This window comes from Ornithodoros turicata, chromosome 3, assembly GCF_037126465.1.
Source record: "Ornithodoros turicata isolate Travis chromosome 3, ASM3712646v1, whole genome shotgun sequence".
NCBI classification, from domain to species: Eukaryota; Metazoa; Arthropoda; class Arachnida; order Ixodida; family Argasidae; genus Ornithodoros; species Ornithodoros turicata.
This window is the reverse complement of record NC_088203.1, coordinates 10,898,725-10,914,072: the sequence shown is the minus strand read 5'-3', so window position 1 is coordinate 10,914,072 and position 15,348 is coordinate 10,898,725. Positions and strand designations below refer to the sequence as shown.

General features: G+C 46.5%; 4 protein-coding genes and 1 long non-coding RNA gene across 5 annotated transcripts; 1 reads left to right on the top strand and 4 right to left on the bottom strand.

Annotated features, from left to right (window-relative positions):
* Positions 1-5,325: 5,325 nt before the first annotated feature.
* On the bottom strand, positions 5,326-5,985 carry LOC135387735 (ubiquitin-conjugating enzyme E2 J2-like). The gene has a single exon (XM_064616833.1). It carries the CDS (start codon positions 5,983-5,985, stop codon positions 5,326-5,328), a length of 660 nt encoding a protein of 219 aa, XP_064472903.1.
* A 1,921-nt stretch (positions 5,986-7,906) lies between these two features.
* On the bottom strand, positions 7,907-9,976 carry LOC135389899 (ubiquitin-conjugating enzyme E2 J2-like). The gene is made up of 3 exons (XM_064619951.1): positions 9,950-9,976; positions 9,334-9,500; positions 7,907-8,497 (listed from the first exon to the last, which is right to left on the bottom strand). Exons 2-3 carry the CDS (start codon positions 9,496-9,498, stop codon positions 8,015-8,017), a joined length of 648 nt encoding a protein of 215 aa, XP_064476021.1. The 5' UTR covers positions 9,499-9,500; positions 9,950-9,976; the 3' UTR covers positions 7,907-8,014.
* A 313-nt stretch (positions 9,977-10,289) lies between these two features.
* On the bottom strand, positions 10,290-12,781 carry LOC135389898 (ubiquitin-conjugating enzyme E2 J2-like). Its single transcript, XM_064619950.1, has 2 exons — positions 12,638-12,781; positions 10,290-10,996 (listed from the first exon to the last, which is right to left on the bottom strand). Exon 2 carries the CDS (start codon positions 10,972-10,974, stop codon positions 10,435-10,437), a length of 540 nt encoding a protein of 179 aa, XP_064476020.1. The 5' UTR covers positions 10,975-10,996; positions 12,638-12,781; the 3' UTR covers positions 10,290-10,434.
* Positions 12,782-13,137: 356 nt separating this feature from the next.
* Positions 13,138-14,884, top strand: LOC135388064 (probable U3 small nucleolar RNA-associated protein 11). The gene is made up of 8 exons (XM_064617364.1): positions 13,138-13,280; positions 13,424-13,485; positions 13,569-13,671; positions 13,726-13,839; positions 13,917-14,010; positions 14,087-14,214; positions 14,352-14,462; positions 14,773-14,884. The coding sequence occupies exons 1-8, from the start codon at positions 13,221-13,223 to the stop codon at positions 14,860-14,862; spliced, it is 762 nt and encodes a 253-aa protein (XP_064473434.1). The 5' UTR covers positions 13,138-13,220; the 3' UTR covers positions 14,863-14,884.
* On the bottom strand, positions 14,461-15,141 carry LOC135388065 (uncharacterized). The gene is made up of 2 exons (XR_010421280.1): positions 14,946-15,141; positions 14,461-14,835 (listed from the first exon to the last, which is right to left on the bottom strand). It is a non-coding gene; the product is annotated as an uncharacterized LOC135388065 (long non-coding RNA).
* Positions 15,142-15,348: the final 207 nt, after the last annotated feature.

The following is a 15,348-nucleotide window of genomic DNA, read 5'->3' as shown; positions in this document are numbered from 1 at the left end:
TGCATCCTAAGCCTAACTGAGCCTCAAATCTTTGCAGACGACAGCTTTCGACGCCAGGCACAAGAGACATCGCCTCATTACTTTGCTCGCCTCCCAGCAGTAGTTCTCACACACCTGACACATTTCCCAAAAGGAGACGAGTATATATGGTTCCCAACAACTTTCCAACTGCCTCGTTTGTCATTGCTTCGGTGAATTCACTTTTTTTCCCCTTTTCGTTTGTTGAATCGTTGTTAGCTCAGCGTCCTCGGCCCTTTTCGACAGGTCAGTAATTATTGTTCGCGGAGTGATGACATTTCCGTGTTTCACTGTCGAGTGCCTAATCAAGCAGCCTTGAGCTGTCTGCTGTTCCGTTGGGGACGGACTTGTGCTGCTATACCGCAGCGTTCAATTTGACGTCTGCCGCGCGTGAAGCGTGCTGTTTTGAGTTTGAGTTTGATTATAGAAGAAAAAAAAAAAAGGAAGACATTGAATTCGTCACCTGACTAATTCTGCAACTCCCACAAATGAAGTGCTGTGCGTGCTGTTTTATTCTTGTTGACCATGTTTACTTATTGTGTGCTGTTCACACGGTCAAGTTGCGCCTGGCAGTGCGGTGGGGGGATAAACGGCACAACTCCTACAAGTGCATCAGCAGTATAGGACACCTGAAGCTGTCTTAATAGTTGTTTTGGGCGTCGCACTATTCGAGGGAGTCTGCGCTTTTGTGTTGTCTATATACCGTCGTAAAAAATTGATTTACTTTGACATCGGGGCACAGATATAGTTACATAGGGAAGCGGACAAGTTTCAGATAAGATTTAAAAAAATATACGTGATATTAACAACAGGCAACTGCTTGGTTACAAAATATTCAAAGTGCGACATAATCACAAAATGGCGCTCTTGAACAGATTAGTGGATGGAACATTGATGTCGAACCACCGGAACGGTGGTTCCAATCAAGGAAGGTACACGAAAAAAAGACAGAGAGAGAGAGAATAATCGACTAAGTATTTAATTGGGCAAGTTGGAATTGGTCCCTTTTTACGATGACAAGTGCGTCTGTGCGTCGTGTGTGGCCAGCAACGGCAAACTATTTCGGCACCGCCCCTGGAGAAGTAATATATGTTATGTGTTTTGATATTTGGTGACTTTATCTGATAGGTGTTATGGGCGTCACATGACCGATGTTGTATAGATGTTTCCATGAGTTTCCAAAGCTATAATGCAAGATAATATGTAGTTATACGTGTCTCTTTGCTGCTTGTCAGCCTTGCAGCAACCTTGGGTCCTTGTTCTATAACCCTGTGCAGCACCGTCAATGTCTGCACTCATTCTATATCTGTTCGTGACGTCTGACGAGTCTGTTTGAACTCCTCTGATGTCAGAGCTTTCGCCATGAATGCGGAGATGAGATCTTCACAGCACTTCATCTCTGGTGGCCGACCGGATGAACTATACTATCCCCATCAGTTATTTGCGTGTGTCATGTGTGTGTGCGAGTGTGTATGACTCATCTTTTTCATCGTCATCCCACTCGTATATTAACCCACATGCACTGAGGTACGGCACCGCAATTGTTGCGGTGAATCACCTCATCCCGTCGTCATTCATGTAGTAGTAGTTGTTGTTGCTCTTTATTGCGGCTTTTACGTTGCTTTGATTGTAAAAGGTCAAAAAGTTATTGACGCAAGTACTTATACAACGCTCAAACAACCGTACAACAATACACTTTATTTACTTATCTATTTATTTGTAAGTATACCCCTCAGGGCAGAGCACTACAGACGGGAGTCGGTTAACACATCGAGCAAAGCAAAGAGGCAACAATAACACAACAAAACCCGTATATGATGAATGATGACGTCAAAGAGGCAACAACACTTAATTCGTCACCTGACCAATTCTGCAACTCCCACAAATGAAATGCTGTGCGTGCTGTTTTATTCTTGTTGAACATGTTTATTGCTGTTCACACGGTCAAGTTGTGCATGGCAGTGCGATGGAGGGATAAACGGCACAACTCCTAATAATAATAATGATACACAATACAATACAATAATGATTACACTTAAATCATGATGATGACGTCATGGGGTCAAAGCAGGCAATAAGATAACTATATGCTGAAGTACAGCATGTGTGTACCGAGTCGATTGACAATGAATTAGTACTATCGGTTATTAATGGAATAGAAACATTACAGGTTACTTACGGAACCTCAACAACAACAACAACAACAACTTTATTGGAGATGATGAATGGGGAGTTTCACCGCGCCAGGGGCGATACTCTACCCCATTATAGTGGTGATGGGGATGAGCCCCTTGACAATAAAGATCGAAGTCCTATGGTATCCAGAAAGGTGAAGAGAGCGTTGAGGGCAGAACGTTGGTGGGCTGGATGTGGCCAGGGACCAAGCAATTTTGTGAGAGAGGGAGGGGGGCGAGAGTACGGTACGGGAAGGTTGGTAGTGTGGGCAATGGAGAAGAATATGCTCTAGATCTTTTAAAGCACCGTAGTGACTGCATTAGGGAGAGTCAACTTGCCTCAAGCGGTAACGCCACTGCGCTGTAAAAGCCACGTCGAGGCGCATTCGATGAACTAATGCGGCATCTTGACGAGAGGTATGTCGAGGCATGCGGAAAGCGATTGCTGGATCAACTCTGCTCAACATGGCTGGGGGCAGAATGTCAGCGGTCCATTGGAGGGAAGCCAGAGGAGTCACGAGACGTCGTAGTACGGAACGACGATCTCCCCTCAGCAGTGCAACACGCGTCCGTGTCCGGGACGAGAGAGCTGCTTCTGCGGCGCTGTCGGCCTGTTCGATCCCTTCGACACCGCAATGGGCTGGAACCCATTGGAGAACCAGCCTGTGCCCTGCTTCATAGACAAGGCTGTAAGCCATTAACACGTCCAACACCAACGGTGCGGATGAGCCTCGGATGCCCGAATTTTCAATAATGCAACAAAGTTCACTACTGAAATACGAGTACTTTTCGAGTATCGTGTATGTTATAGTTAGATGTGCCACCACGTGGGCAAACTCAATGCAATTTGTGGCCAACATTAACTGTCTCACAGATGTGTATTACTTATATATGTCTACAGTGAGTTAACTAACATGTAAACCAGTTCTCTTTACGCGAATAAAACAACTACTGGATGTTGTTCAGCAGCTAGTGGTTAGTTTATAAGTACGATGCCTATGTCCTGTCCGCTTCCTCTCTGTAATTGTCCTCGTCTGCGCCCTTCTTCTCTCGGCTACCGTATATACTGATCAGAGAGCGGACCATTAGAAAAAGCTACTACAACAGGTGCTTCCGCCAGTGATAACAACGCACATTCACGATGACACTATACTTCGAACCACCACCCGGTATGCCTATACTCGTTGTCTAAGAAAAGAACAAAAATCAGACGGAAAATTCTTATACTGTCCTTGTATTAACCCGTTTCGAGATTTGGGGCACTGCAAATGTTATCTATGTGTTCTTCGAAAGTCAAAAGAACAATGACATGCGTCATATTTGATATTGTCTAGACATGAATGATTCACGAGATTGTTTGTCAGAGAAGAACAATATTGACACAATATCAGGAACACAGAAGATCGATAACGTTCAGAGTATTCAGTGTATTTTTAAATTGTTTATTCAGCGAGTCTTGCGTAAGTAACGAATGTCCATTTCATCATCTAGAAACAGGGCACGTGTATTAAACACTGCAGTCGCCAAAAGCATAAAAACTCATCAACACGATTCGCCGTTCTCACAAACGATTTCTCTCTTTGTGTATCTCTGGAGGTTGCTGGGGCATGATAAACAAATGCGATATAGATCTCAAAAGCAGCGGGATAATTTTATTACTTTCCCGCTTTCGGTCACAAGCGACACCGTTATTTTCTTGTCTTTTCGTTGCGTCTTTTTTTTTTTTTTTCATCGGAGATGGCACACCGGGTACCGTGTTCCTCGAGTTACGCTCGTTGCAGATGGCTTTAAGTTGATATTTGCACGCTTTTCGACACCTCAATAACTTCGGAAATATTAGTTTTCCTCCAACAGTTTTCCTCCAGGCACGCAGCCATGGATGAAACAAACTGAACCGGAATTTGTAAGATATCATGTGGGCAGGCATTGCACTTTTCTCATCCTACAGTTGGCTATTCAAAAATTAATGTCCTGCTTTTTTCTTTTTTTTTTTATTAAGTTCTTTTAAGCTTGCATAGATATGCATAGATATGTACAGTGATTCATCGAAGACTGCTTCTTTACATCAATTTAAGCACCGAAAATTCTTATATTAAATAAACGACTGATAAGACGGTGACTATAGGATAAAGAATTCTGTTACTCGTGTCTGACGACACGTTTACGTAAATGCGACAAATCCGTACCGTATCCACTTATCGCGGCGAGTCCTCTCCCACCAGGTTATGTCAACCAATTCGCTGGAGGGGATCGATGTAATGAGATGCGATAACTGGATACGATCCGCTTTTGTCGCATACACTCTTAGAAATGAACTTCACCACATAGCACGCTCCTAGCCAACCATCATACCGAATGACAACGTTCTCGCCTTAGATTTGTTGAAAACGGGAGGAGGAGCCTATTTTGTGCCGTGCATAATGGCACAAAATAGGCTCCTCCTCCCGTTTTCAACAAATCAGGGGCGAGAACGTTGTCATTCGGTATGATGGTTGGCTAGGAGCGTGGTATGTGATGAAGTTCATTTCTAAGAGTGTACGTGCAAACACGGTCTAAGAGTAGAATTTCAAACAAAGGTAAATAAATGCAGACAGCACGAAGCCTCTACACTCTCAGAAATGAACTTCACCGCATAGCACGGTCTTATCCAACCATCATCTCGAATGATATCGTTATCTGCCCTGATTCGTTGAAAACGGGAGGCGTACGCCTTTTTGTGACACTTATGCTGTTCATAATTGTCACAAAAAAGGCGTACGCCTCCCGTTTCCAACAAATCAGGGCAGATAGCGATATCATTCGAGATGATGGTTGGGTAAGACCGTGCTATGCGGTGAAGTTCATTTTTAAGAGTATACGATAGGAAAAGTTTGAAGGACAGCGACTGTCCTTTTTCCCGTTCTCTATCTCCTCTTGGCTATGCCATATAATTCGCTGTCCTCGTTCCCATGACGGCGCATGCAGCCCACCTGGAATTGGTTTTTCGCGCACCAGTTACGATGATGGCGCATGTATAGTAACAGGCCAACATAAAACATCACGAACGACACAACGAAACAGGAATGACAACGAAAGCTCTGCCACATCATATCGCGTCACCTATAGGTAGCACCGACTCTTGAAACATTCAGCGTTATTTCATCAGACAAACAAGTGTTACAACTCCTGTCACGCCGGCCATCAGAAAGAACACGAACACAAAAACCACCATCCCCATATCGTCGCAGCCAATCCTCTCGTCTCCGCTCTTGCCACATCCTTTGCCGACGCTCTTTCTCATCGCCTCCACCTCCTTCGTCCAGCGTTCTTCAATCCGCCTTCTGCAAGACTGAGCCAGATCTGGAAACAGCTCGCAGAAGACCGGGTCCTGAAGGTTAAACCGCAAGCTGTCTTCCGCCAGATGGCGTTTGTGACGATCCGTCGTGAACCACACGCTTCCAATGGTCAGCTCGCCATGAACCATGAACTCTCGGAAGCCGCTCAGAACGGAAGCCACGCTCCAGGCTGGATCCCAAGTGAACCTTTTCAAATGCAGAAGACAGATGGGCATGTTGGTCTTGAAGCGTCCGGTGGGTGTCAGCATCTGAATCTCCGGTGGACCGGACGGGTAGGACGATGGGAAGATAAGCTTGCCCTGATAAAGACCTCCCTGATAAGGAGTTCCTTTGGGACCATCAAGAGCAAATCGCCATTCTAAGATGTTGGTGGAGAGGGGTTCAGCATAGATTCCTGGTTCGGGACATCGAACGATTTGCAAGTATTCTTGACGCAGACGCTGAACGGTCTTCGACATGACTGACGCCGGTAATTAAGTAAGGCAGAATCGCTAATGTTCAGCGCTGCGGTCTTTATAGGTGGGAAATCTAGGGCAGCTTCATGCCGGAAACGATGGAAAATGAGTGTCTGATATCAGTATTCTAACAAGCGAATTGGTGCGAAAGTGAAATTCGATGTAACGTGACCTGGCTTCCGACGATTCAGTCGACTGACAACCTGTCCATCAAATGGATGAGCCGTGCGAAGAGCAAGCAAATGGAGCAAGCAGATGGAGCCTTGCAACGTAATAATCCATAAGCTATATCATGTATCAAGCTGTATCAGCTATTTGTTGTACATACCACAAAGAGGTGTGTGACACGGCAGTAAAGTACTCCCTGCAAGCCCTTACAGTCTTCAGAATTCTATACCGACACTGCATTCTCCTTTCCCTATGTGACATGTCGTAAAACTAATTTCTAATAAACGAGTCATGAAGTGCCCCACCCACACCCCCACCCCCTATATCTACCCACGCGTCTTGTTACACTGCTCTCAGTCGTGGGGTGATGTAGAGAAGAAGGTGCGGTCAGCCTGCTCTGGAGTGGCGGCTCCGACTCGGTGCACCCAGGTGAGGGAGAAGAGGGGATGGTGAAAGAGGGATGGGAGAGATGATGGTGGCACAGGAGAGGGAGAGATATGCTATCCTTCTTGCTCTGGGATTTGAGCAGTCCAAGAGAATCGTATCATAATTGGGTGTTTACGTCGCGAGACAACTGAGATCGTGAGCGACGCCACAGCGGTCGGTCTGAGGATTGCTTTTGCCCACCTGACGGTTCTTTAACGTGCGATGAAAGCTCGTCACACGGCACCCCGTATTTAACGTCCCTCGCGGAAGACGGCGTGTCTAAGCAACTTGTACCCTGCCACCAAGTTGCTGGCGTGTCCAAGAGACATGCGACCCGCCACAAGACCCGCCACAGAAGACATGCGAGCATCCCTCAGCAGTCTTCGTTGGGATGCTCCCGGTACTGCGGGAGCCGCGAGGATTATTAGCGAAGTCACCCCATGACACTGCTCTCCGAATGTGATTTCGCGTCTCCTCCCCACAGCTGCTGGCAGTCTTCCAACGTGGGGCAGAGAGCGGAGACGCGGGCTGTTGCTGGGAGAGACAGACACCAGAGTTTCTGGTGGTGTCACCAGACTCCGAAACTATGAAGTTGTGCTAGTTACTTCGAGAATAGAGGTCCCCGTGTTATGTAAACATTGCAGGGACTGGGAGTCAGAATGCTGGGTGCGGGCCACCCTTGGAACTGTTCGCGTGCTCTGGCGTATATGACTACGTGTGTTTGTTTTGCCCACCAGAGGGCATGTCTCGTGACAGTGACGTAGTTCTGTAGGAACTATATATGCGTGGAAGCGCGCAATGTTCGCTAACGGCATTTATATTTTACGCACTGAGCCTTCGAATGACGTTGATTTATAATACAAATTAAAATAAATATATCATTTGCTAGTCTGTCTGTACTTTGACACTTTATTTTGTAGCTCTGTCTACTTTACGATGAATTCTGAACCTGAATCTGAGCGGTCGGCAACTGACAACAGTGATTAGAGTTCCGGCTGATTTCGAGCTTCCTCGGCGGTGCATGAAACAGTGCTCAGTCGTAGAGCGAGTAACATGTGAATCCAATCCAGATTGACCAATAAAACAAGTCTTCTCCGCCACGGAGCAGAAAAAGAAAAGAAAAGCGCTCCAGTTCATTCATTAATGCCTAATTCTAGAAAAGGCACCAAAGCACACATTCATATACATCGATGTTCACCTAGAGGCAGTGAACTGCCATAACACCGGATATTGAACCCTAAGAACGACCTGTGCGGTGTGCCAGCAGCACCTGGTCCAAGTGTCTTTGTCTTCCTGGACAGATTTGGCAAAAATGACACAGTAATCGGCATCAGCGATTGAGCTTATTTAATAGTACAAAACCTATTAACGCCATTGCATGCGAGAACGTACATTCTGTCACATGACAGCATATCCACATATATGATATAATATCTCTTCACATAAACGACCGTATTATAACAGCGAGGACAGCAATTATACCAGCGATCCCACCATATCCCAGCACCATAAAAATCAGACCCGAGGAATGGTGCTGAGCTTGTGGCACGTCATGTTGCCGCTGGGAGTTTTCGAGCTCCGCTCGCAGCTCTTGCAGACGACGCCGTGACTGTTCTGCCAGAGCGGGAAACATTTCGCAGAAGACAGGATCGTTCGTGTTGAACTGCAGACTGGCTTCGATAAAACGTTTCTGTTCGTAGTCTGTAGCAAACCAGACACGTCCTTCCAGCACATCGTCCCTCACCATGAAGTCTCTAAAGCCGCTGAGGACGTCAGATAAACTCATCGCGGGTTGCCAGGCGTGTTGTTCGAGGTCTTCGATGCATATGTTCTGGTTATCGACGAATCGCCCACCGGTTGGGGTTACCATCTTGATCCGAGGAGCCGTGCAAGGGTAGTTGGTGGGGAAGTTGATGGTACCCTGCAATACCGTGGTGCAAGCGCACTATTTTACAGGTCTGTGATGTGGAGTTATTAGAGGGTGTTTGTAGACCGTTGACAACCTTGTACAGAGCAGCCTTGGAAGTATTACATCTGTCGCATCCAAGGGACAAATAAGATTCTGAGCCACGCACACTAGCATACGGCAGGCACGATCACCTATGTCTGGGCCGGCGTCTACAGGGGGTGCAGGGGGCAATTGCCCCCCCCCCCCCTGAGCCCGCCGAAAGGGGCGCCAAGAATACGGGAGGGGGACGCAAGCTTGCCACTTGTCCCCCTGGAAGCGAAAAGTAGGCGTCGCCTTACTTAACGGTCACGTTACCAGCGGTCTACTAAACCTGCCTGTCAGTACCAAAACAGTACCAAAACTAAAACTGAATGCATGCTCAGGGACAGGAACAGCAGATATCTACAAATATTGTTGTCGGTTATTTGCGTTCAGGTGCAGAAAATGCTGTGTAAAATCGCGTGCCATAATGCAGACAATAACCTCACGTTATGACCACCCTCGTTTCAGGTTATCGGGTGACTGGGTGGTGAGGATTAGCGTATCTCGGCGACTGCTCTTTAATGGTTCATTCACTTAGGTGCACTCCACTTCACTCTAACTTACTGTCCATTCTGGTTTTGCAAGGAACTGCAACGGGCATGCTCCTGTTACCAACTCTCTCTACGTAAACGGCTCCATCAGTAACAGGAACATGTCTGTTGCAGTCCCTTGCAAAACCAGAATGGACAGTGAACTGCACAAGGCTGCCACTCTCTTATATGCTCCCCGCCACAAAGTGCGATGAAGTGAAGTCAATAAAAATGTACCTGGAAGAGCCCTCCTGAAAAGGCGGTTCCCGGAGGTCCCTCTATGACGAACCGCCATTCTCGCATGTCATTGGGGATTGGGTGAGCCCAAATCCCTTGCAGAGGATTCCGTTGAAGCTGCTGATACTCCTGCCGAATTCTTCTTATGGCCAAGTAATCGCTCATTCCTGAAAATAGTGAGAGTTTTGAGAGCCACGTCGGTTGCCGTGGAACAATGTTGTGCTTCTTCTTCTTCTTCTTCTTCGTCCAATGAGATGATGGCCGTGAGCCACTAAGGGAGATTGGCCAGGACGAAAGGGGCAAACGATGTTTGTCTATGTCTATGTCTGTGCAGTAATGGTAGGGACTAAGGCCAGGTCAAACCCAAGTAACTTATGACATATATATGAATTGCGATGACTAATACATGAACAAAAGGGTATGATGCGTATGACGACTATATACATAGCCAAAAGTATGACTGTATGAATGTGTGTGTAGGTGAAAGTGTATGAGAGGAGAAAGGAAGTGCCTAGAAGCGGTTGGAGAGCACGAGTTTCTGACCCCCTCCTTCTTCCTCACAGATACTGGTCACTGGTCGTGATCCTGAACCTGAACACCTGAACCATACCTGTACCTTGTCGTGATCCTCGATATATATGGTTCGCCAAACTCGATAGGGCCGAATACAGAGATCATCTTCGTCGTCGATATAACGCCGTACTCAACACGAGGTTCACGTGCCAACTTCACTAAGCGGCCGGTTCTGTTTCACCGGCATCACGACAAGTTCTATCAACGGGCTCAATATGAGTTAATGAACCGTTAAATGAACGTTAAACAGCCAATCGCGCCAAGAACAGAAAGATTTTCTAAGGAGAAACGGTTTTTTTTTTTTTTTTTTTTTTTTCAGATCAGTTTCACGCATGGCTGAACTGACAGAACTGAAGTACCAGAGAAATGCACCTTAGACGAAGTTCAGTTGCAAATGTACGACATATACAGCATTTATTCGGTTCTGCCAACACATCACCCTCGGCTTGCATCAGCACGGTGCGGGAATGGAACAACCAATACGCAATTTTGTTACACACTAATCGTCACGACCACATAGGGAACACGTCACGGCTTCCTCTCTTTGTCGCCGTTACCCTTGTCCGAAAATAACTTCTCACGAACTTCACAGACGATTTCCGGAAACAACTCGCAGAAGACCTTGTCTTCCAGGTTAAACCTGAGGCTCTCCTTCGCCAGCTTCTGTTTCTGCTCGTCCGTCGTGTCTAGGCTGCCAGAAGTGGGTGCGCTGTCCAGCATAAAACTCAGCAGTCCCGTCAGTATGGACGCCATGGACCAGGAAGGGTTCCAGGTCTCGGGATGAAAGTCGGAGATGCTCAGACACAGACGCTTGTTGCATTCGAAGCGGCCGTTCGGGGTCATGATGTAGATGGACGGTGGCGAGAAGGGAAAGTCTTGAGGGAAGCGTAGCTTGCCGTGATAGACACCGCCTTCGAGGGGAGTCTTTTCGGGCCCTCGGACTACGAAGTGCCACTCGAGGATATCTGCTGGAATTGGCCGGGCTGTGACGTAAGGGATGGGGTCTTCATTGAGCTTGGTGTACTCTCGCCGCAGACGCTGGACAGCTCTGGAGCCGGCGACGTACATGGCTACCGCGGGTTCCTAAGCCCTGGGTGGATTGCCGAACAGCAGGTTAACGTCGAGTAGATCATATAAGCAAAATTGGCGGCCCCTTTGGGAATTGTGCCAAATTATGGTGTCATTGTTGGCGGTAAATCTTTAGGGTACTCCCTTTGTGATTCTGTTATCACCTGGTGGTGCACGTGAGAGGTCACGTGGCCCTATAAAGCCACTGACGCACCTACACGCTGGCCCTATAAGGCTCATGTAAAGTAAGGTGATTCCATTGGTTTGCCCTTGTTCTCGCAAGGGAGCACAAGGTCAGAATACGAAGCTATTATTGGAAAGAAGGGCGCGTGCCTTCGCGATTATAACACAGGTTCCACTTATTTGTAGAAAGCAAACCTGTTCCTGTATGTGTCAAGCTGGGGCAGTGGATGATTTTTTTAAAGTCCTGAACAGCTTGCAACACACACCGCCTAAAGTCAATAGACCTCTACCCGAGAAACGTCATCATGTCGAAGGTAGACAGACTGAAACCGAAACAAGTCGGAAGAGGAGGGCTGGGTTCCACGAATGGGCACTTGTTCGCTGCCTCCTATTGAAAGAAAGGTAGGACCGAAGGTCGCGTCCCTTTCAGAGACCATCGTAATCCCCTCAAGACCGTGGCTTTCGGGCGCGACCTTGTTCGCCCCTAGCTTCGAGCATAGTTCAACTCTACCAAATTGGTGGCGCTTTCGAACACTATGACGTCATTTGTTTACAAACAGGGAGAGGTCTATTGAAGCACGCGGTGACAACAGAAATTGAGGGGGTGTCATTCGTCAGGGCATGTGGACTCCCTAGATCCGTGCCCGGTGTGAAGGTCCAGTGTATTCAAAATGACTCCCAGGGTGTGACTCCCTAGTGAGAAGGAAAAAGATGACAACGGTTGAACTCTGGCGATGCTCGAGAGAATAAAAGACAGTTTAGAATGGGACGATGAGTGGGTTGGCCTATAACGAAGTTTATCCGGATATATACGACCGTGTATGTATGGCATTGAAGAAACCGCGTCGTTTGTGCGACCAGTTCAAGTTGTCGACAGCTGACTAATGCAAAAATGAACAAGAGTTATAAAACAAATTCTTCATTTGCACGGCCGAAAGTTAAAACGCAAAGCGTCTGGAATTCACGAAAGAGAGAACTTTTTGTTTTACGTTTTATCATTTTACTTATTTATTTATTCAGTACTGCTGGCTTCCTGTTGACCATTGGCACCAAAGTGTGAAAATTTTGGTCGGTGCAGTCGCCATTATAATCTACATGGCTGGGCTGGCATTAGTGACCACACTGCTAGTAGTGATAGTACTGTTCGCCTGGTTGATCACTATATATTCAGACCATGCCCTTCGTAGCTTGAGAGGAGAGCTATCGGATGTAGTTCCGCATGGGCACTGGTTGATCTTTAACAGGTACCGATACTACGCAGTACGTACAAACTATGACATTCTGCAAATACCATGTTCCTGGAGCTCCTGGACAACGGTCTCACTAGCTAAACGAAAAATCGGCTGGTTGCGTACTGGCCTCGAGACGTTAATCGGTACTTCACGCAAACTACTACGCGAAAAATTATATGCCAGGCTGAATTGCGACGTGATCTGAGCAACGGTAGTAATTCGTGCAGGGCTATGGACTAAACACGTACCTCTACCTCAGCGTGAAGTGGCTCTGAGGACTTTCCCAAGGCAACCGCTACTTGCACCTCGCGACCCAGTCAGAGTACCCTGAAGAGAACACACCGCTTCATCTTCGTCTCATCGTATGATCTTCAAGGTACCTTGTGATATACGTATAGGTGGCGTGCATATGACGTCACACCATAGCTTTACCCGTGCTTTTTCCCTCTTTGTGGTGAACCGGCGCACCCTGCCTATCTGCTGCCTATACGCGTGCTTCTTTTCACTCTTTCTGGTGATCCGGCTTACGCAAATGCACCCCACCTATAGGTTCAGGTTCGTATAATCGTTAAAAACATAAAAGGGGAAAAAATATGCACGACACCTTACAGATGTGGAGTGAATTTTCTGTTTTATCATGATATTTATTCAGTTGGTTTACATCTCCGTGCCGTTTTGTCGAAGCGCGCACTTGCTTCCTTCCTCCGTGGTTGTTTCGAATTCACATGGGCCGACGCGACAGGAGGAGCGTCCATCGCTACCGACATCACGGATCATGGCGGCGCCCACGGCGTCGTAGCGTGTTTTCGTGTGTTGACAGAAGTATTCGCGATGTCTTCGTTCACAAAAGCTGCAAAAGCGAACCAGCGCGTTCACAAAGAACGGCAGCAGGTAAGGTTGCAGGTGTAGTCATCTGAGGTTCATAAACGTGCTCTGTTTTCTCTGACAACAACGATAACCTTCTTTGACTGCACGCCAAAGACTTGACGTGTTTGAATGAGAATAAAAGAAAAACTCACCTATGTTTGTCGCAGCCTGAAAGTAGGAAGCATTTAGGATACCTTGAAAAGAAAAAGGACTACAAAGTACGAGCGAGGTATGTTACGTTCCCTTTCTTTTTCTTACTAGTTTGTGTCAGTAAACTGATTGTGGTGCGATTGACCTTCTTCTCATCCTCAGAGACTTCCAGAACAAGCAGCAAAAGCTAAAACGTCTGCAGCAACGAGCTCTTTCTAGGAACCCCGATGAATTCTATTTTCACATGATCAACTCCAAGATAAAGGTAAAAGGTTCAGTTGAAGCTAGACATTGTCATTTATCTATTTTTCTGCAACAGGATGGGGAACATCACGAGAGATTGAAAGGAGAAGAATTCACAGACACACAGCTGAAGCTCATGCAGACGCAAGATTTGAATTATATCACTATGAAGCGTAACGCAGAGAGCAAGGTAAGGAGATGTGTTCGTTCACTCTGCAAAGCTCTCTAAGCCATGTGGTTGATGACACATTTTTTACGGCTGTCTAGAAAATAGACAAGTTGCAAGCCAGCTTGCATTTCCTGGAGGCTGACACCGGAGTAAAAAACAAACACACCTTCTTTGTGGACTCAAAGAAAGAAGGTACACGAAGGTTATATTGCAGGAAATAGGTCATAGTTGACATACGGCACTTCATTTCATTATTTTTTTTGCACAGCAAAAAATTTTGACTTTGCAAAGCGTCTGGAAACACATCCTGCTATGCTTGATCGGACGTATAACAGACCAAGGATCGAAACACTCCAGGAGAAACATTTGGGAGAGGTCTCTGATGATGTCCTCAAGGTAAAAAAGACATAATGAACATTAATAATGTTAATATATATATATAATGTCACATTGGCATACGAGGTTGTTTCTATAGCGAGCGTATCTAGGCTTTTGCTGATGTGTAATCCATTAGATCATGTTCACCCTGACAGGAAGCCAGAAGGGAAATGAAGAAGAGCTATCACGAACTCACAAAAAGAATCGGAAGGGAGAAAGAGTTGGCAGTCGTGGAGGCCAAGATGGAGATGAAGAAGCGATTGCTCGTAAGAGATGTTTTATTATTTCCTTTCTTGCTTGCTTAATCATCTGTTGAGTGTCTGTATCTCATGCTGAGATATATAGACTGCTTGAGAAATCCTGACCTGCAAATCCATTTTTTGTATGAGAGTCATTTTACGAAAATCCAAAAGGGCTGCCAGGTACACGTACACTCCCTGGCTCCCCTCTTCGGTACACCAGTTCCCCCCTTTTCTTCTCTCAGTCATTTTATGGTCAGGGAGTATTTAAAGGACCATGTAGTGATATCAGATGTGCTATATGTCTCACACTAATTGCTATTAATATATGTTTCAGGACAGGAAGCAACCTCCTATCAAGAAAGTAAAGGATGGCACAAAAGTGTCAGCACCAATATATCTGTGGAAAAAAGAAAGGAAGCGATAAATAAAGGAACGATACGCTCTCATTGTTGTCGTATTTAGTCTTCTGTTGTAGCTCAACTAGTCAATCAAAGTTAGTTGACATACCAACTGGAGACCATTAGTGCTGCTCTGACCTTGTAGTTGTTTAAAAATCGCGCGCTGTGAGTAGGGTAGTAGGTGCCACGCGCATTATGCCTTCTGGTACAGAGCAGGTCACAGGTGCGAAAAATAATGAAATGTATGCAAACAAAACGCGCGCGCGCACACAGCACAATCTGAAAAGTCAGCTCTCGAAACAAATTGTGAGTTGCACCTTGCAACGGAGTCACAGGCGCGACCTCGCTGGGAACGGAGGTTCCAAATTTCTCTCCAAAGCAGAGTAGAGTAGAGTAGTGAGCACCTAAACCCTTTTGATGCAGGGCAGACCCCTAAGTGGAATCGTGGAATCCTAGGTGCACTGTAAAAAATAACTCTCTCCATTTCCGCTCGATGTCGCCAATGTCGCGGC

Coding starts and splice junctions, on each gene's coding strand:
- LOC135389898 (XM_064619950.1), bottom strand. CDS start 10,974: ATGTACGTCGCCGGCTCCAGAGCTGTCCAGCGTCTGCGGCGAGAGTAC.
- LOC135388064 (XM_064617364.1), top strand. CDS start 13,221: ATGTCTTCGTTCACAAAAGCTGCAAAAGCGAACCAGCGCGTTCACAAA. Junction 13,486..13,568: donor GACTACAAAGTACGAGCGAG/GTATGTTACGTT, acceptor TCTCATCCTCAG/AGACTTCCAGAACAAGCAGC. Junction 14,215..14,351: donor TCTCTGATGATGTCCTCAAG/GTAAAAAAGACA, acceptor TCACCCTGACAG/GAAGCCAGAAGGGAAATGAA.
- LOC135389899 (XM_064619951.1), bottom strand. CDS start 9,498: ATGAGCGATTACTTGGCCATAAGAAGAATTCGGCAGGAGTATCAGCAG. Junction 8,498..9,333: donor TTTCAGGAGGGCTCTTCCAG/GTACATTTTTAT, acceptor ACGGTATTGCAG/GGTACCATCAACTTCCCCAC.
- LOC135387735 (XM_064616833.1), bottom strand. CDS start 5,985: ATGTCGAAGACCGTTCAGCGTCTGCGTCAAGAATACTTGCAAATCGTT.